Below are 21634 nucleotides of genomic sequence, written 5' to 3' on the forward strand. Positions count from 1 at the left end.
ATAAATCGCTCAGCAGTTTATCTTATAAAATAAATGCAACACATGAGGAATGCACCTCGTGAGAGGTCTGGTAGTTGTCGGTTGGGGTGAGATTTACCTGTGTCCTATTGACCGGTATTTTAGGTCGAGGGGCTGGGCTCTGGGGCCTGGGCCGAATGATACATGTTTGTCTGCTGATTATATAAATGGGTCTCTGTGTCCTGTCCCAGCTTTGCACGGGGTCATGATTCTTGGGGTGGTCTAGGGGGGTTGTGGGATTTACGAGAGGGTGCTGGTAGATCTGTGGACTCAAACGTGGGTTTATTACTGTGCTGTAAATAACACAGGTGGCGGGCTGTGGCCTTGGGTGCGGTACCGGGGCCTCTGACTCTCTGAAGCGGCTCCAGCTTGGTTGGGGGAGGTGAGGGAGCGCGGCACATGCCTTAGCTTCTTTATCTGGCAGGCTTCGTAGGGTGGGAGGGAGAATGGCCTTGCATATATTCACAAAGGTTTTTTCCTCGTGCGTTGCTGACTTTTGAATGCAGAACTTTTATAATGTTTTGCCTTATTTTGATCTTACTTAAACACACATCTATATTTCGATTTTGTTACACATTTCTTTAATACAGTCGATTCGAGTACCTTTTCATTACATGGTATTATATGTACTGCAGTGTTTAAGTATCTATATACATTCGACGGTACATGAGGTAGAACTATATTATGGACCACAGAGATTGGCGGTTGCCACTATGGGTGACTTAAGACGATATATAGGGGTTCATGTGTCTACATATGACTTAAAGACACTCTCTCTGTGATCTAGCAGCATTAGTACAGTCACAATGTGAAGTCATATAACATTTCACTTTTATGGCTAATTCATAGTTGGCAGATTCTGTTTAAGAAGAGCAGTTCACTAGTATCACTACTTGAATTCATTTCTGCGTCGCCCTGGCCTCGCGGACCAGGTCGCACGGGATGCAGTATTACATTGTGAACGACGAAATGTTACAGTGTTAGCATCTCGGGTTAGCTCATACCCGGCTTTCTCATGGGAACGCGCTCGCAGCGGATCTACCATGGTGCTGCGGCGGCAGGGATGCTTGGAAAACCCCTCCAAAGGTGGGGGCCGCGCTACAGTGTGCTGAGCGTACGCCATCTTTGCTAGACAAGATGGCTTCTAGGCCTAACTGAATTTTTGTATATGCAGGGAACGGATACGTGTGGGCAATGTCGTCGGCGGGTGAACCCTCCTCCACCTGGGCCCGGGTGGCATGAGGGGACGCCCATCGAGTCATGGTCCTCACCTGGGGAGAAGGCTGTAGGTGAGGAGGGTCTCGCGGCCAGTCCTCCCCTACAACGGCTTGAGGCTGTTCGGCACCAAGGTGGACGAGAGCTTGGTAAAGCTGCAGATCTCTAAAGTGGCAGCTAAATCACTCTGCGCCGCTATAAGGCGGCCTTAGCAACACTCTTACACAGGGTCATCTTCCTGGAGGAGCCATCCCTTTTACTTTCTACTCCTCTTTTGGAAGAGGGAGGCGACAGGCCAGTCAAAGAGGCCAACAGAGAAAACACCCTCATGGTGGAAGAGGGAAAGGTGCTAGATCAGTCCCAGCAGCGGCTACTACCTCCTCAGCCACTGCTGCAGCCGCTGTAAAGCCACTCTGAGGTCTTGACCCACAAGACCCCGGTCGGAGGCAGGATCACTTGGTATCTGAACGAATGGTGGGGCATTACATCAGATGCCTGGGCCCTAGAGATAGTGACCCATGGTTAATGCCTTCCTTTTCGACAAATACCTCAAGATCATCCACCGGGAACCAATTCTGTCAAAATTCCTGATGCGCTCCTTGTGCAGGAGATTTTAGTCCTGCTAGAGAAAGGTGCAATAGAACATGTACCTGTAGCGTAGAGGAACAAGGGTTGGTACTCCACTTATTTTCCCATTCCCGAGAAGGATGGAGGATTGAGACCCACCTTGGACATAAGAAATTTGAACAAATTCCTCAGGAAGGACAAGTTCAAGATGGTGACCCTTTCTCAGATCCTTCAGGCTCTTCAACTTCAGGATAGGCTGGTTTCATTGGACCTTCAGGATGCTTACTTTCATGTGCCAATTCATATGAAGCACAGAAAGTACCTAAGGTTCGCGTTTGGCGGTTCTCACTATCAGTTTCGAGTTCTGCCATTTGGGCTGACCTCCGCCCGAGGGTTTTCACCAAGCTGATGGCTGTGGTGGCAGTGAGTCTCAGGAGGGGGGAATTCATGTCTACCCTTACTTGGACGACTGGTTAATCAGGGTGAGTTCACCCGAACTAGCCCGGGAACATCTGACCATGACCTGCCACTTCTTACGCAGACTGGGCTTCTCCGTCAATTACAAGAAGTCACAAATGATTCCACGCCAAAGACTCCAATTCATCAGAGCAGTCATGGATAAAGCCTCGCCTCCCGAGGAGCGAAATTACCACATTCTGCAGATGGTAACAAGGCTTCAAAATGCCCAATATCTGCCGGCCTTCGATTTTATGAGGTTGCATAGCCTCATGGCATCCTGCATTTTCTGGTGCCAGAGGCCAGATTGAGAATGAGATCCCTTCAATGGGCCCTCAGGACTCAATGGTCCCAATTTTCAGGGGATATGTCAGATCTTCTGCAAGTCCCGGCCAGAGTGGCTGAAGATCTTCTATGGTGGGCTTGCAAGGAAAATATCCTCAAGGGAGAATCTTTTTGGCAACCATGGCCGGAGATGACAGTAGTGACGGATGCCTCACTTACGGGGTGGGGAGCTCATACCAACGATATGACAATCAGCGGTCGTTGGTCTGCATCGGAGTCCAAACTACACATCAACCTTTTGGAACTGATGGCAATCAGACAAGCGCTGAAGGCCTTTCTTCCCTCTGTACGGGGAAAGAATGTCCTGATAATGACAAACACAGTGCCATGTACTACCTCACCAAGAGAGGAGGCGTAGAGTCACTACCACTGTGCAGAGAGGCAATGCACTCTGGTTCTGGGAAATGCAAGAAGGAATCTCTCTGTTGGCAGTTCACCTAGCTGGAGAGCAGAACACGGCGGCGGATGCTGTGAGCAGGCAGAGCACAGTTTCTCATGAATGGGAACTAGCTCAGGAAGTCCTTCAAGAGATCTTCGCCCTTTGGGGAACCCCTCAGGTGGATCTGTTCGCGACCAGTGTCAATGGGAAGTGCAAACTGTACTGCTCAAGGGAATTTCTTCCGAGAGGAGCTATAGGGGACGCATTTGTGGTGGACTGGGAATTTCCACTCCTATATGCGTTTCCTCCAGTCCCTGTGATTCCTCATGTAATCGGGAGGTTGAGAAAGTTCCATAAATCCATGATCCTAATTGCCCCGGATTGGGCCAGGAGGACGTGGTACCCGGACCTTCTAGACATGTCCACCTGCCCTCCAATACATCTTCCACAGAGAGGATCTTCTCTCGCAAGTGGAAGGTCGGGTTCTCCAGCCAGAGGTCAAGACACTCCGCCTTCACGCATGGTTTCTGAGAGGCTGAGATATAAGGATTGGAACCTCCCGGATGACGTAATGGAGATTTTGCTTTCAGCCAGAAGGCCAGCAACAAAATCCTTGTACCGGTGTCATTGGAACAAGTTCAGTAACTGGTGCAAGGATAAGAATGTGGATCCATTCTTACGTAATACTCCTACAGTACTTTCTTTCCATTTACACTGCCAATTTGGGGCTCCAAGTTGGTTCGACAAAAAGCTATTTAGCCGCACTATCTATTTTTAAGCGCTCCTGAAGAGGTTTCTTATTTTAAAATGCCTTTTTAGTTACCCAGTTTCTAAAAGGACCAACAAATGTTTACCCTCCAACACCCTTTCAGGTACCCATCTGGGATTTAAATTTAGTTTTGAAATTTCTCATGTGTGCCCCCTTTGAGCCTTTCCATTCTTGCCCGTTAAGGCTCCTCACATTGAAAACAATTTTGCTAGTGGCTATAACATCAGCCCGCAGGGTGAGTGAGTTGCAGGCGCTCTCTTGTAAGCCTCCTCACACCATTTTCCATAAGAACAAGGTCATTCTAAAGGTCAAACCATCATTCTTACCTAAAATAGTCTGATTGCCACCTGTCACAGAAAATTACCTTACCCTCTTTTTACCCTCCTCCACACGCAAGTAAAGAGGAGAAGATATTGCACATGCTGTACCCAAAAAGGGCTGCGTTTCTAGATTTCTAGACTAGCAAATTTCTGACAAAGTGACCAACTGTTTGTTGGATATACTGGACACAAATTGGGCCTTGGAGTGTCTAAACAAACTCTATCCAGATGGATAATTCTGGCAATTTCGGAGTGCTACGAATTGGCTGGGAAGGAGCCTCCGGATGGGGCTAAGGACTCATTCAACCAGGGGCATGGCAGCTTCCACGGCTCTTCAGAGGGCTGTTCTGGTGCAGGATATTTGTGCAGCGGCCACTTGGTTGTCAATGCACACTTTCATTAAACATTACTGCTTGGACTCTATATTTTATCAAGGAGGCCTCTTTCCAAAAGCCATCCTTTGTTCAGTCCATGATTGAAATCTCTGGTACTCCCTCCTCCAAATTCTTACTGCTTTGGGAGCCTATCTAAGATGAGGAATACGTGGGAGGACACAATCCATTCGAAGAACAAGTTACTTACCAACTGTAACGTTCTTCCGACTGGATGTTCCTCCCACATACTCCTCATCAACACTCCCAACCTACCCCTCCATGCAGTTTACACCAGTTGCACTCGAACTTCCTTAAGAACCGAAGGACTTTGAAAGCCTGATCAACTGATGCAACCATAAACACCATAAAAACATAACTGAGCTAACGGGCGCGGCTCGAGCCCTTTATACTATGGCTGATGTCAAGGCTCGACGGCGGCCCTCAAGGGACTACAACTCTGCAGTTTCGAGCACAGTGCCCTGTGGTGAAGTTTTTTTTTCCAAAGCAGCAAAGCTGGTAGACAAGATATCTAAGATGAGGAATACATGGGAGGAACATCCAGTCGAAAGAATGTTACAGTTGGTAAGTAACTTGTTCTTCTGTGCCATCATTGTTACTATGTTGAGAGGCAGCATGATTCAAAGCAGTATGTAATGCAGCGACATTGGATAAATTACAGCTGCCAGTTTTGTCAATGGTGGGCTGCTAATTCGATAAGAAATGTGTGAAACAATATGGAATAGTATAAGAAAAAGGTCAGGTCCATCTGTTTCTATTATGAAGCTAAACATTTTCCACTGTACCTGGTTAGATTCTAAAACAATTTGCAATTGAAACAGGGGAAACGCCTTTCTGAAATCGAACTAAAGAGTTGTAAAATAATTTGTCTCGGGTAAATTGCAATCTCCTGAAAATAATTTCTTTGAATAGTCTGCTACTAGAGATAACAATTCAGAGAATTCATCCAAAATGTACTGGTTGGCCCAGAGGGATGGTAACTAAAGTGAGACAGTTGTCTTGAGACAAAAAGACTACAGAGAAAGAAAGTAGTTCAAAAGTCGACAGCAGCTTATGTCAAATTCATACAATAAAATTGCATATTGCAGGCTAAACCTATCTTGCTGATTCAGTCCACATGAAGGCACAAAGCCCATTGGGTACAATTTCATCAAAGTGAATAACGAAGGATGGCGAAAATCAAGATTTGGTTAAAATGAAAGTGTAAGGACAAAAAATACGTAACTTCCGTAGCCTCCAATGGACAGGCTAAAGCTGGTTGACAGTTTAAAAGTGGAGCAGAAAAGTATTTCCTTTCAGTACCCATGTGAGCTTCCGATTTGCTAACATTAACATGAAGTAACCTTGCTGCATTAACACCCTTCTTAGAAGTTTGTTTAAAAGAATGATGCCGAATATAAGAGAATTGACATGAAGTGTTTTTTTCCAAGGGGGCTAAGAGTTCTTAAAGAGCAGGCCTTGGGGAGGACCATGACATATTTGCTCGGATTGGAGGATGCCCACTTAAATGTATGTTGTACCATCATACATTAGGGACTTTTCAGAGTAGGTTAATTAGTTGGCTTATCAATGGGTTTGGAGCTAGTTACAGTTTCCCGTTAAGCAAACGGTATTGACTTTTGTGTTCTATTTTTTCTTAACAAGGATTTTGTTGTTATGATAGACTATTAGTAATGTTTTGATCATAGGGGAGCCAGTATTAGCCTAGTAGATAGTAATTTGGTTACAGAAAAGTAATGAGGGTATCTCAAAGGAAGGGAATACTAGATCTTTTTTTATAAAAGCTTGAGTGCATTGAGAGTAGGAGATTTCCATTCATACAAACGACAGAATGGAGAGCAAAGCACTAAAGAATACAGTACCTGGTCATGTAGACAGAATAAATAGCAGCTTAACATGCCCCCAAATGACCTAACGGTCCCAAACCAGCAGGTGCTGCTGCAAGCCTATTCTGCATTCAAGGCACACTAAAATGACCTGCCCAGGGGGGGCTGGGATGTGTAGAGTGGCTCCCAAAAAATAGTATTGATGTATGCCTAGAGGCCAAAAGGCCTGCACTATAAATAAAAGATTATATTTTAAGATTTCCAAAAAGGACAAGGCATTCAAAGATGATGGGCGTCTACTCATTGTTTGCCGTCTATCTTTTTCTCTGCCCTTCAGCTTGTATTTTGACTAAGTGTTCAAAGTGAGGATTAGCTTGCCGCGACATTGAAGACCCTCGGAACACCCACAGTTATCCTGCTTTTCGAATATCTTTTTTTGTATTATTGGGTGTGCCATGAAACACGTAATTGCAGTTCCTTTCATTCCTGCAGTTCTACCAGTATTTTACCCATAGTCGCCTGCATGACAGTTGTACAAAAGAAGCATCATTCCAGGGTTCTAAGCCACCGTTCACGGTTATCCCACTAATAGAATTCAATCCAATTTCTTCTGACTGGCAACATAAATGTGCTATAGTATTTTCTCAGTATAGGGAACCCGAAGCATGCATCAGAGATTTGCAGACTAAATGTTGCTCCTGTCAATGTCTTTGTCGTAACCTCTTGATGTTCCAGGCTCTGACACCAAAAATGTGTTATTCAGAGCTTTAACATTATGGGAAAACCATCTCCTTCTGTCGGAAAACCCCCAACTTTTTAAATCTGCCTACAATGATTTACCCTGTTGAATTACTTTACCTTTGGACTTTGATTCCAAACTGAAATCCTTGTTCACCTGTTTTTACCTCATTATTGTGTAGCCATATTTTAGGGCTGGAAAAGCACTGAGATAATCGACAAAGAACCTTTAAGCAGAACCTACTTGTCTGAGAACTAGAATGCTTTGTTGCACATTTACTGCTTGTGGCTCATTGTGTTCTGTGTTTTAAAGATTTTCTTTTAGATGTCTGCAGTTTGGTAGATTAGGTTTGGTCGACCTGAATTCAACCATTTCATTTAAATGCAGAGGCAGTGGTATGCCCATCGATTTCTCTCTCCTCTGCCCCACCTCCCTACTCATCTACCCCCCACCTACACACACACATATGGATGTATGTGTTGCATCGAATCAACCAAATTGCAGACTTTCGAGAGTCTGTCGCAATGAGATACCACCTTAATGCTAGCAGTGCAGAAGCCGATACGTACCAATGTTCAATAGGATTTTGTATTGAATCCTTAAAGCACTATTTTTGGAACCCCCGTGTCTAGAATTTTGGATGGTTGGTTGTACTTCTCAAGGAGGCATTTAGTATAACAATTGAGTAAACTCAGGAGTTGAAACGTCACTGGACTTTGTTCTTGGTGTTATTCTTCTTTTGGAATTGGGTGTAACGGTAACACTGTGCCACTCTTCTAGACTCAAGCCTTAGCACAAAAGAACCACATGCCAAGATAATTTACTGGTGCAACCTAGACAGGTCCTCGCACCCATCCTTTTTCACTTCCCATGCTTTCACAAGTTGCTTTTTCATGTACTGCCTAGCCTTGTGGTTCTTAAAGTATTGATGTAGCTGGTCATGGCACAAATGCCTCAACATAGAGGAGGTTTGTTACCCAATCATATGTTTCTTTAGTAGGGAGCTGCATGCTGGAATGATCATGAACCCTACATTTTACATCATCTCATTAACGGCAGGGCGTGACTTTTATCCCACTTAAAAGATGTGCCTCTTTTTATGGGTCAGCGGTTAAACAAGTGAATTTCTCACCAAAGACTACGGTAAATTTTTCTGGACATGACAAAAGATTGATGAAAAATTGTGTATATTATTCAGTCTTTGTAAAGCTCTAAACCACGATCGGTGTGGCCTTGTATCACTGAGTGCCATTAGATGTGTGATGGAAGAAGCCTATCCTTGAACAAACATGGAGCCCAAACCCTTTCCTGTTGCAGCATAAATTAGCCATTCCCTCCTAGAAACCTGGACTCTGTTGGTGGAGCATTTTGTGTTGGTGAAGATTGAAGAAAACGAGATACTGAATTGTAATGTTGTAAAACACCTGAATGACATAGATATCACCCTCCTGCAGCCACAGCCTGTGGCATGTTTTGACTTTTAAGCGTGCCATAAAGTGCACTGTTTATGTGAAGCCTCCAGATAAGATTATGAAGTGGTAGCATTTTGCTTGCTATATTTAATTGGGAATACTATGATTTTCTTTTCTTTTTTTAGGAAATATAAAGCAACTGCCTTTTTTTTTTTTTAAATTGGTCATGTAAAAATATACTTTAACGGTAAACCTAACGTTTTGTCATCCATCCTTATTTGTAATTCTGGAAACTTAAACATCAGTTTTTATCTTGAAGTTCCTCTTCTTATCATGTAGTATTTTTAGAGCTCCTTTCTATACCACTGCTCTGCTGGACCACTGATCCAAAAGTATACCTGGAGCGGTTTTGGTGAAAGCAGGTGGAATGTTTGTGTTTCACTTTTTTGTTTTATTTGTGGAATTTGATTCCTTTTACAGAGTAAAGCTGGCAAAATACTGCTTTTATATGTTGGTCTTGTTGGGGATATTTTGTGAGCAGGAAGAAGATTACCATTGAAAGAAAATTGATCTAAGTTGCTCCCTCTTTTTCTCCTTTGTTTACTTTCATTTTGGTCTTCCCTTTAAGATGAATCTGGAGATGAAGAGCCCACCTCTCAGACAGACAAGACAGAATTGCACACCACTCTACGCACACTGTCGAGCAAAGTAGAGGACCTTAGTACCTGCAATGACCTGATTGCGAAGCATGGAACTGCTCTGCAGCGCTCTCTAAGTGAGCTTGAGTCTTTGAAGCTTCCTGCTGAGAGCAATGAGAAGATGAAGCAAGTCAATGAACGAGCCACACTCTTCCGCATCACCTCTAATGCCATGATCAATGTGAGTATGAAAACCAGTCTTATTCACTAGTTGGGCAGTGAGGGGTGGTATGAAGTTGCAGCTGTTACTGTGACTACACCAGTGCTTTTATTCCATTCCCACAACTGCCTCTACTTCATTGATGCAAACCTATTGACTATGAAAGAAAGCCGCTAGCTCCTGCTCTTGATCTAGGTTCCGTTATGTTAATCCCATCCTTAATTTACCACAAACTGTCAGTAAATAAATCCCCATAACAAGGATCTTCACACGAGAGGACATTTTTTGAAATGTCCCAAATAGAACTATTGATCTCGTTAGGTTAACTAGATCCAATCTGTTCCCAATAACTTCAAGAAACTCCCTTTTACCTGCAGCACTGTTTTGATATTCTTACTCCGGCACACTGTTTCACCTCTCTGCAAAATGCATGGCATTCTTTCCAGAATGAATGAGACCTCGCCCTTTTTTTTTCTTGTTTTAAACAAAAGAAATGGCAACACAATTCAATCAAATCAGTCCTGTGCCTGGCTCGACCAACTCACTGGCTTTCCAGTTGCACTTGTCAACCCTTTTTCTTTTACAACCGGCCGAGGAGGCTGTTTGCATAGTAAGTAAGCTTCACATGCTCTTTTTCCTTAAAATCTTTTTTTTTTGTCTTTCTTTTTGGGCTCCTACATGCAATGTAGGTATTTCTTTACACCAGACGTCCTCTAATTTGTGTACACACTCCTCTCTATATGTTTTACATGGACTGTCTAGGCAGAGCCCACTTCTGACTGATAAACCACTCATGCGGGTTAGATGGATACTTCATCATTGGTTCTTGCCTGGATTCCTCTGCTGGTGTTTAGGGCCTTTATGAGCAGTACTATTCTACAGCACCCTGCCCTGTTGACTAATTCCAGCTGGCTCAGGGAGGAACTCTTGCAGGATATTTGTCTCGCTATCCTTTTATTTAGACCAACCCCCCCAAAGCTTTCCACAGCAGGACTAAGGAAGGTGCTTTCGTCAGAAAGAACTAAACTAGACCCAGGCCTCAAACATTCTAGGATGTGCTCGTCTTGGTTACTGAAGATCTTTACCGATTCTTTTAAATGGGCTTGGGCCCAGAACCATTGGATGACTAACTTTGTTTTACCCCAAAGAATGTTTGTGTTGACCCTGTGAGCTTGTGCAGGGGAAGTACAGGCCTAGGGACAGTTTGCATTCACGTAGGTTCAAAGCGGCTGTACTGGAAGAAATTGGTCTTCAGGGTCTCTGCCAGGCCATGCTATTGACGCCCCCGCCCCCCACAAACGCTTTGTTTTTCCTCCTCTTGGTTTTCTTGGATCTCTGACATGTTTTTGTGGTCGGATGGACTTCTACTCAAGTTTCCTTGCAACCATTTTTATCATGACCTATGGCAGCCCATATCGTTCCTAGAACATAGATGCTGTAAGGTAGCCCTACAGAAAAGGTGTGTATTGGGCACTTTTAAGCCCAAAGAATTGGCAAATACGCCCAAAAAATAAAATAGGGAGTAAAAAGACTCCAAACAAAAACTATGGAAAAAACATGTACCTAATGGGCAGTTTGCCCGTTCCTGAGCCACATTCTCATAATGGTGCCCTGAGTACCTGCCTCTAGGTTAGTGGGTTTCTTCGGATTTAACTTTGAGTCCCCTGGGTTTCTTGGCCATGGGTTTCTGGAGGTCTTCTTCTGCCGTGGTTCACCATTTTTTTTACATGGGCCTGAATTCTGATTGGCTTCCTTTCTTTCTGGCGCTACTGTGTCTCAAACCTGCAACTGGGACTCTTTGAGAGGGTCTCTGCTTGTGTCCTTTGGGGGTAGGATTGGGACCACCACTGATATTGCTCAATTTCATTAGTAACTGGTTTGTATCAGAATTGGTGGGGCCATATTCATAGTTGTGAAATTAATTTCTTGGATCTCATTATTTGCATCAAACAGAATACAATCCATACTGCACATTTCATAAACCAACTGAGGTTAATGTGTTGGAGAGAATTCTCTGTTTAGGCTGAATTTCCTAACCTAATGAGTCCCCCAGCAGCTTTGCTGGATTTTTGGGGTTCATTTTTTTCTCCTGTCAAGAGTGAGACTCTTTTACCCTCACTCTTGGGCATGATTTGAGTGTGTTTCTTTGAATCTAGATGTGTTTAATGGGCTATGGGGTCTTTTACTCCATAGGGCTTCATGTGTTTTTGTGATATTTGTTACACAGCACCCTCAGTGCAGTGACACAGGGGTGGCAAAGTGACCCCCCAGTATAGACTCCATACCCTGGGCATGACTACTGCCTCCCAGGGCATGTAAAGTCACCATTGACTTTACTAGTCTTAAATTCTGAACAGAACCAGTACAAACCATCATATTGTGGACGTACTGGCTGGGGCAATTCAATTGCCCCAGGGTCTGTTAGTCGAGGGGGCATGTCTCCGTCCCCCCTGATCGAGTTTTGGCTGGTGGCAGTGGATACTACTTTTTATATTCAACCGCAAATATTTTCCTATGGGATTTCCCATTGTTTTAGGCTACTATCTTTATTTAATTATTTACGGTAGCCTCGAACATACCGCCGGTTTATTTAATTAATATTAATTCTCCGGTTGGTATTTTTTTGACAAAAATTGATTCTAAAATGGCGTTTGCGTTCTCTTCTGTGACTCCAACCCAAGTTGAGCCCTTTGTTCCACTTTTTGGTGGGCTTCTCCACAGAAGCCCTCCAAAGTGGTGCCACTGTCTGGGGTACTTTGGAGGGGTGGAGGGGGATTTAGGCACCCTGGACTGAGTTGCCTAGGCAACTCAAGTCGCACTCCGTCCTGATTGGCCCAAGTGGTGAGCCGGCCGGCTCACCACTTAGCATGTTTGAGTGACAGCTAGGCTGAGTGAATGGGGGTTTTCTGCATAAAAGCAGGGCTTTGGGGACTGGAACTTCAGAAGTCACCACAGGACCTAATAATCCGACGAGGGAGAAGCTGAGCCGACCTGCCACGACACCACCACCGGTGGAGTCCTGCTGGACCGTCTCACCACTTTTCCCAACGACAGAGGGGATCTCCCGCCGGAGAGTCTTCTTCCTTTGACTGGTGGGGATAACCAGTTTCACCATCTTTTCGCCTTCCCGACGTACCTCGTGGCCGCCTTGTCTGTGCTAAGCACCCCGGCAACCGGGATACCACGTTTTACCACGACCGCGAAACAAAGGTACCACCTTTAACCGGAAAACTCCACGGCTGGTTTCTTCCCTGGTAGTGCAACGACCTTCATCTTTCCTCCAAGGCGAGATCTTCTCTTCCCCTGGACGACGACGCAACTTGCACCCACTACCAGGAACAACTGCCACCGCTGGAGGATCCTTCCCACTTAAGGTACTGTGTCCCGCCTGGCTTCCCTTGCTACCGACTGTACGGGGTAGCTTTAGCCCCCGGCTTTCGAACCTGGGTTAGCCTGGGGACACCCTGGCTAAACTTTCCTAAGCCTCTCTAAACTCTTTTTGAACCCTCTGCAAGACTTTCAAAGCCTAGTATAACTGTGTGATCTTGGGCGCATTTGTGCTCTGCTCTCTCTAAGAGTGGGCCCAGCCTTTGGACTTTGACTCACCAGTGACTTTTTGCTCTTCTGCCTTGCTAACCGTGTTCCTGAATCTTAGAGTGGTGTACCTTTCCATATTCTGTCTTTCTCCCCCCCTTTCTCACAAACTTATTGGAGTGCCATCTAGTTAAGCGTTCACCTCTGTATGAAAATAAGTGGTGTTTTACTGTGAGTTATCTGATAAGGGAAAAGGGGTGTATATATTACAATAGTAACTGTGTTTAGAATATTTGACAACAAGAGTGCTGGAGTGTTTCAAACCGTGTGTTTTTAAATAAATGATTATATACTTTGATACCAAAGCTCTGGTCAGTGTTTGCTTGTATTATTGTATCTGGGTGCCTATTGTGTATACTTTGCATACTGTCTAACTCTTCTTGAGGGACGTCTGACTGCTCAGCCACAGCTACCAGGTAAATCTGGGTGGTACAGACTGCTACCAAGTGGGTTTACTGCCAACAAATGTAGTCTTAAATCTTTTGCAGTGTTCCCTAAGGGAACTGCACAGGTTTCTGCCTAACCTAATGCAACCCTGCATTATAAAGGCTGCCATCAAAGGCGTGTAATTAACTTTCTGGTGGGTGAAATGATCCGAGCCAGACGTAATTGTAGTGTAAATGCAGTGTTTGAGAAAGAACTGTTAAAACTAGGAACCTGATGACAGATGTAAAGAATAGTAGCAGATCTAAAAAACAAATGGTGAGACTCATCACAAACTATAGTAGTGAAAGCAATGTATTGTACATAATTCTTAAACACTGGTATTTGTTAAAAATGGACACATGAGTACGAGAATACATTGGTGATAAACCAACTGTTACTTTTAGCAGGGCACCGACACTAAACAGGTTGTGTTCCAGGTTTATGCAGCCCTTGAAAACCTCTGAGAACTTCTTAATTATTGTACAGAACAAAATATCGAATTTCCACAAAGGTGGATTTTGTTCCATGTGTCCTTACTCTTTGGATAACACTGAGTTTCTTTACAAAGTGGATGACTATATTTGTAAAAATGTTTCTGAATTTTCATAGCAAATACATAATCATTTGTGACTGGAAAACCTGTACGTTGAAAGTACAATCGGAGAGCTGCGGTTCTGCATAAGAAAGAATGTGAATCAATAAATGAGGACACACAAAATCCACTGGCACAACGTTGGTCTGAGAAACATAAGCCAGAAGACAAACCAAATGTTACATTTCGAGGGGATTGGGTCCTCTGACGTATTCCATATCTATGACGGGTAATCGCCACAACTGTGCTGCTTCGGAAACTTTTTTCTGCGTCCTGCGTCGATGACGTCGATGCGCCGTCGTGGAGGACCTCCGACGTCATCCGATGTGATAAGTAGGACGTACGACGCCCGTAGCCTCAGTTCCGTTTTTTCCACGAACGTGTTTCGTGAATCTCGGTTACGCCTCAACTCTTTGGAGTTCGGTTCTTCTTCGAACCTGTTCGTTTTTGTGCGAAAATCCTTCGCAGGAAGATGTCTTTTACTTCGTCTTCAACCCCGCATCCGGGCTTCAAGAACTGCGGGGAGTGTGGGTCCAAGATGTCGGTGACGGACTCGCACGACGCCTGCCTCCGGTGCCTCGGGGAGGCCCACGACACGAATGACTGTATCGACTGCCAGTCGCTCACGTCCAAAGCCTTACGGGAACGTAAGAAGTTGGCGCGGAATCTGGCAGAGTCTGAGGAGTGATTGCCAGTAACTCTACTCTTTCTACTTCCCACTGTGGGAGTGACTTCAAAAGCTGACGATCCCCGCGGAGCGGGCGCGGAGTCTGGCAGAGTCTGAGGAGTGATTGCCAGTAACTCTACTCTTTCTACTTCCCACTGTGGGAGTGACTTCAAAAGCTGACGTTCCCCGCGGAGCGGGCGCGGAGTCTGGCAGAGTCTGAGGAGTCCGAGGAAGTCCGCGGAACCTCGGACTCCCCCTGTGGGCTCTCCTTCCCCCTGCCTGCTCTAACTTTCCACCGCGATCATGAGAGTAAACATCGCTGCTGCCGCAGCCAAAGGTAAAGCAGCGTGCACATCGATGAAGACACGGGCCGAAAGGAAGCGGGTACGGGAGTCGCTGTGCACTGACTTGGAACAATCTTGGACATCGGCGGCTTCTCCCGAATCCCCCGACGCCCCTCGGAAGATGACTTCTAAAGATGCACTCGAGCCTGTCTCGGCTCCATTCTCAGCTGAGCACGACCGTGTCCCAGAATAAAAACGACCGGCGCCGATGTCCTCGACGACCTCGAAACAGATAATAACAACTCTCACAAAAGTAAGTGAGTGTGTGAATATTCCATCTATATCAGCGTTGGTGCTATCTGCGGCTGTGCTGAGGGACAAGGTCAGTGACGGTAGAGGCATGTGTGGTAATTTTGCTGCGGATTCCTCCGCACCTTCTATACAACGGATAACACACTCTGCCTCTATCTCTGAGAGCTGCGTTATGCAAGAGGTTCTATCTACTTCTTTGTTAAACGGAAACTCCACTCAAGCTAAAGCTCGAGAAAATGTGATCGAGACGGCCACAGGACACAGCCCCACCAAGTCGCTCACTGGTACTCCAACAAGCAACCTGAGTGATTGGCAATCTGAGACTGACCTGATGCCTGTAACCACAATGCCAACGTGTGAAACTACTGGCGAACAAACTCCTAAATCGAGCACATGTGCGCTAAATAAAACACACAACACAGCTCAGGAAGAAACAAGTACGGGCTCGTACCGACCAAGATTCTTCACTGCGAATGATAATCTAATACCTTCGTCAGTCACATCTCCCAACAGGGCCCAGGCTGATATCGCTCATAGCGCTGCTTCCACATACAGGGACGCTGCGGAGCATGTCTTTGAGCCGTGCCTAGAGTCCCCTAACTGTCACTCAACTTTAAGAGCTGTCTGGGAAACATCGAAGCTATCGGAAGACAAAGGTGTTACTAACCGCAGAAACTCTTTAGATATCGTTAACAAGCTCCTAACAGATCTGAAACAGATAAACAAAGAAAGACTCTATACCTTACCCACAAAAGACACTACAATGGGAGATGTTGAACCAATGGAGGCCGTATCGCAACTTATGCACATGGCAAATACACATGTATCTGAAGTTGTGACAAATCCTAAACCACAGGCAGTTGCAAGTAAATGCCAACTGCAGAGCCCTCTTAAAAACAATCTGACGAAAAGGAGAAGAGTATATTCGAGCACATCTCCGAGCGTACAATGCTCACAGATGAAGCTCCTTAAAATAGGTTTTGCGGCTGCAACGCAAAAGCAAAATTGCTCATCGAATACCGCACGAAAGGATGCGTGTGGCTCTCTAATGGATGATGGGCGTGCTGAATCCACAACTGACTCTTCATCCTCCGATTCATCCTTGATGGAGCGACCCTTTCCTAAAATCAGACTACTTCCGCTAAGCAAAAAACATCAAGTGGGGTCACACAACAGTCGATTGCCAATGCACGCCAAATGCCAAACATGCAAGATCTCCAGACCATCATCATGTCGTCAACAACGATGTCGTTGACACCTTTTCTCAAAATGTATGAACATTTGAACGAAAGCCTAAAAGATCTGTCAGTAGCTGTCTCTGGAATGAACACTAAGATTGCTATGCTCGAAAACACGCACAGGTCCTATATGGACGTAGTGTTGAACACCAACAAGAAGGCTGAAATGGCTTTGGGGTCCCTAACAGACTGCAACAAAAACGTCTACTTAGACAGAAAATTACTGGCAGATGTGGCGAAACAAGCACTCAACCTGTTTCATCAAAAGTCAGCAAACCACCCGTGCAATGGCCTCTTAGACGACGGAAGAAACGGGTCCTCTTGCAGCTTACACCAGTCGACACTCGGTCTCTCTAGTAGTCTGACTGAGACCTCCCGCGCGCAGCCTGTGGCGAATCCTGCAACAGCTCACACAGGTTGTAAGATTCCGACGATTTCAATGGAAAAAGCTCCTTCGATAAGTACTCAAGATCTGACGACTGTGGTGGAGTTCTCTGCTGGTAGTCAACCTGGGGCTCAGACAAGTAGCGACCTTCCAGCTTTAGCCGGGCCTGACCCAAGCAACCCCACACAGTTCCAGAACATATTGTTGGCAACTCAAGCCGTTGGAAACTTGGCTTTATTAGATCCTCAACCGTCCTCCTCGACCCAGATCCGAAATCTAGATTTGATCGGCGAGGAGCCTATACTCGTATCGGAAGAGGCGAGTAGCGTTGCCTCGGCTATCTTTGATATTTTTAAATCTGCCAAGAAGGATCCTCCAGTTGGACCTACTGTTAAAATCTGCAGAGGAAACGGGCTGAAAAAACCTAAAAACATGCCCCTGAAAAAAACAAAACGAGGCAACGACTCGAGGAAATTTCTGAGAAACCTGAAAACAGTTAATGTAACTGTCAACAAGACGGTCCTGAAAGAAAAAAGTGGAGTGTCGGACACCAACTCCGGAAATGTTGTCACCGAACTGGACCAACGGGTTGGAGCCAAAATCAACTCATGGGACACTTCTGAAGAACTACTAAACATGTCAGTATACGAGTATGTAGAGACTGAAGATCTGGGCGAGGTTGAAGAAACAAACACCTCGCACGGTAACTCTGCCAAAGTCGCTGAATTTGCAGAGATCAACTCAGATTCGCTGGTAGTGGACTGTGCAAATTCAGAGACCAATGGAGCCGCAATTGTAAACCATCCTTGCTTAAACAAGTCATCTCAGCCATCAAACAGAGTGGTCACATTATGCGAAATCAGACAGACCAAAATAGCTCCAGCGGACAACTTGGACTGTCAAAAGAAGACATTTTTGACGCTAGATGGAAAGCGCTCTAGGCTGTCAACATTATCCCACAAACTTGCTTGTCAACTAGATGAGACCAGTGCCCAGACAGTGTTGGACATTCGTGGAAAGATGCCAGTACCCGAGCCTGTCAATTTGGACTCAGCAAATACAGTCTCAGGGGTTTTCAGTTTGCCCACACCCCCCCAACCGACCTCAAATGTGAGTCCATCATCAAGATCGATAAGAAGTAACCTACTAAATGACTCCAACAAGGTCAATCTTCGCAAAAAAAAAATGCACCATTGCTTCATCAGGTGCTCTTGGAACGTATTGACTCTGCAGATGATTTGATCATGAATCGGCACAACGTTTTATGGTTATGCCATCTCGTTCCAAGTCTTAGAGCAATTGAATCCGAAGATCTAAAAATAGTGGAATTCTTCGACGAGACGAAAAATGATGCAGTCATCTTACACGTGCAGTCCAAACTGATAGTTGACACACTTCTTCAAGCCGGTCCGGTGTTATTGTCTTAGGGCTTTGACATCTCCATGGCACCGGCCCGCACCCTTACTGGCGCACCAAAAGCAGTACTTAACATGGTACACGATGGTAAAGAAAATCAAGTTTATAACACGAAGACAACTGATTTTGTTAAAATGGCTTCTTTTGACAAATCACAATGTCCTGCAGTAAACAACTGGAAGCCAGCTTTCGACCCATCCAGCAACAATCGGATAAAAATAACAATTCAAGGAGCCAATCCAGCTCACTCTAAAACTGAAGCAATTGATCATTGCTTGTCGCATAAAATGAGTGGAAAAGACTGGTCCTGGCTCGCTGAAACTTTAAACAATGATCAGTCATGCTAACGCCAGGCCCCCTCTTCATGCAAACATTACACACTAGGATCCTGGAACACCAGGGGCTTCAGTCATCTTTTCAATACTGCCTGGGCTGCTGAATTGGATATTGCTTGCCTGCAGGAGACGTGGCTTTGTCATAAACCAATACTAGAAGGTTTTGAACTTGCCCATAACCCTGCAATTAAACAGTGTAAAGGCAGACCTATGGCAGGCTTGCTGGTGGCAGTTAAGCTGGACTCAGGCTTTCGGATCTTAGGTTCTGCCAACATTTCTCCCTTTATCCAAGTGGTAAAGATTGTCTCTGGAAAGGCAGCCGACGGCTCGGCTATAAATCTTCACAACGTCAATCTCTATTGGAATCATGAAGCTGCTGAGTCTAAACACTTCATAGACGAAGTCACAACTGCGCTGGACGAGATTCTGGAAGCTGGCCCTCAACATGAGCTGATCATTTGCGGCGATCTCAACATTGACTGCCTTAATTACTCAAATCTATCGGGGAATAAGAAGAGATTAAACAACTTGGGTCACCAATTGACATTTCAATGGTGTTTAGAAATGGAGCTACGTGACTTGACGATGCTAAATGGACAAACCCATGGTGATATCCCGGCGGCTCCAACCTGGAGAAGAGGTGAACAAAAGTCTACACTTGATTACATCTTTGTATCTGCAACGATTCACAAAAGAACTGACAGGTTCAATGTCATTAAAATGACTCATAGTGACCACGACATGGTGGTACAAAAGTTTACTTTTAATGTTCACCCGTCCCAGGACCTATGGTCTCACTCTGTTCGAACAGAAACTGGCCGGGTTCGTTTAAATCTTGAACCAAGTGAGGTGAGCAACATTCTTACGAGATTCCAGTCTTCCAACTCTCTGGAGTATGACCACTTGCTGACGCAATACCAAGAACAAAAAAATAATCTAAGACACACCCAATTTATACCTAAACATAAATTTGATCTTGAGGTACAACAACGGAAACGCCTTCTACGCCGGCAGTTGAGAACGGCACATAAAAACCCCCCAACTGACGATGGAAGTCAAGCTCAAAAGATCAAACAAGATTATAAGAACTGGTTAAAGTCCCACAAGGCTATAATGCTGCAAAATGATGCAGAGTTCATGCTGGCAAAAATGGAGTCCGCTAACCCAGCTGAATACTGGAGACTCATAAACGACCATCTTGCTCCTCAACATGCCCTTCAGGCCAACCTGGTGCCCGAGTCAGAATGGACAGCTTTCTATGCTGATCTATTTCGTAAAGGCACTCATAATCACATCTGGAAGCCCCTAAACCTACCACACTGGGACCTCGCATTTGGATATGAAGATATCCTGAGAGTCATCAAGAATGTGCACGACTCTAGAGCGCCTGGCCCTGATGGGCTAACAAACTTTACGATTAAGCACCAGCCCGAACATTGGGCAACCTTCTGCGAATCACTGTTCAAAAGGATCATTGAGTGTCGTAAGACCCCTAGCTCATGGAAATCTGCAGTGATCATCCCAATCTTAAAAAAGGAGACCGCAGTAACCCCAAAAATTATAGACCTATTGCACTCCTTGACGTGTTGGGAAAGGTGTATGCCACCCTTCTTCAGCAAAAACTGCTGGAGTGGTCTTATAATAACCTGCGGGTAGACCCTAGACAGACAGGTTTTGTAAAGGGTGTAGGTTGCTGCGTTAATCTCCTACTAAATCTTATGAAGATGGAAGCGCTTTGCTCAAATTCCAAGATCTATCTCGTGCTGGTAGACTTATCTCAGGCGTTCGATAGTATAAACAGAGAGCTACTATGGGCAAAAATGTCCAAATGGGCCTGTCCGCCTAGTCTGTTGGACGCCATTTGTGAACTCCACACAAACGCCTCAATCAGAGTGCGATTAGATCTAAAATGCAAGTTATCAGCTCCTATTATCATTTCTAGAGGTGTGAAACAAGGCTGTCCCCTAGCAGCAAGCATCTTCAACCTGTTTATATCTGACATCGAAGACGCTTTCGACGGTTTACGAACGTTCCCACCCAAAATTCACGGTACACACGTAGACTATTTAGTCTACGCGGACGATATCATCTTGCTAGACTCAACACCTATAGGTCTACAAGGCAAATTTACTGCTGTGGCAAAATACTTAACAGAGAATGGACTAAACATCAATAGGGGAAAATGCGAAATCATCGTCTTTGAAAAACTGCAAGGTGCAAAAACAAACAAGCCGATATTCAAATGGTACCTAGACAAAGAACCCATTGGGCGTGTGTTAAACACCCGATACTTAGGGATGTGTCTAAGTGCGAGCAGAAATGACGCTCCATGGGTTGAAGAAGCAAAGAGAAAATGCCGCCAACTGGCATGCCAAGCTTCTCTAATAAACAGAAAATATGGAAAATTTTCCTTAAAACCGACCTTTATATTTCTTCCAGCAGAAGGCTGTTCCCTCACTAATCTATGCTGGTGAAAATGCCTTTGGCAGTGGGAACGAAGTGTGGAACACTCTTGAAAATATCTTTTGGTCTAAAGTTCTACATCTCCCAAAAGGTACTACTACGGTTTGTATTAGATATGAGCTTGGGTATATCTCCATACAAGCAAGGGTTGCTTGGAATCTGCTAAAACTTTACAGGAAACTTATACAAACAAAACCTATGCTCCAAACTGCAATCCTCCAAAACCCAGAGTCTGACAAAGCGCAGTCAATTGTCCATCAATGGAACGAGCTATGTCAGGAGGTTCTTACCTCATATGATATTACGCCACAACTACTGTTAGAAAATCCCGATGCTGCCAAACTGAAGCTCTGGAGAAATGACTGGATAAACACCTGTGACCAAAGAGCAAAATCAAGGTCAATGCAAGAAGTTCCTGGAGAAGCTAGAGCCTATGGTTGTGTGCCGACCTATTTGTCATGTTTTCCGGATCAGTGGTTGCGTTCTCTATACTTACATTTCAGATTGAACGCTCTGCCGACGAAGGAACGGCTATGTTATTTGTCCCAACGGCCTGACTTAGACCTCAGGTGTCGCCTTTGTAACATCACAAATGAAACGCTGAAGCACCTGACGATGTCATGCTC

General features: G+C 45.0%; 1 protein-coding gene across 1 annotated transcript in view; it reads left to right on the forward strand.

Annotated features, from left to right (window-relative positions):
- The window catches only part of OSBP (oxysterol binding protein), a 1428945-nt gene that overhangs the window by 296516 nt on the left and 1110795 nt on the right, over positions 1–21634 (forward strand). The window contains exon 3 of the mRNA XM_069628826.1: positions 9067–9317. Coding sequence (XP_069484927.1) covers positions 9067–9317 — 251 coding nt within the window. The remainder of the gene's footprint in view (positions 1–9066; positions 9318–21634) is intronic.

This window comes from Ambystoma mexicanum, chromosome 12 (genome assembly GCF_040938575.1).
Source record: "Ambystoma mexicanum isolate Mex_15411 chromosome 12, UKY_AmexF1_1, whole genome shotgun sequence".
Classification (NCBI taxonomy): Eukaryota; Metazoa; Chordata; class Amphibia; order Caudata; family Ambystomatidae; genus Ambystoma; species Ambystoma mexicanum.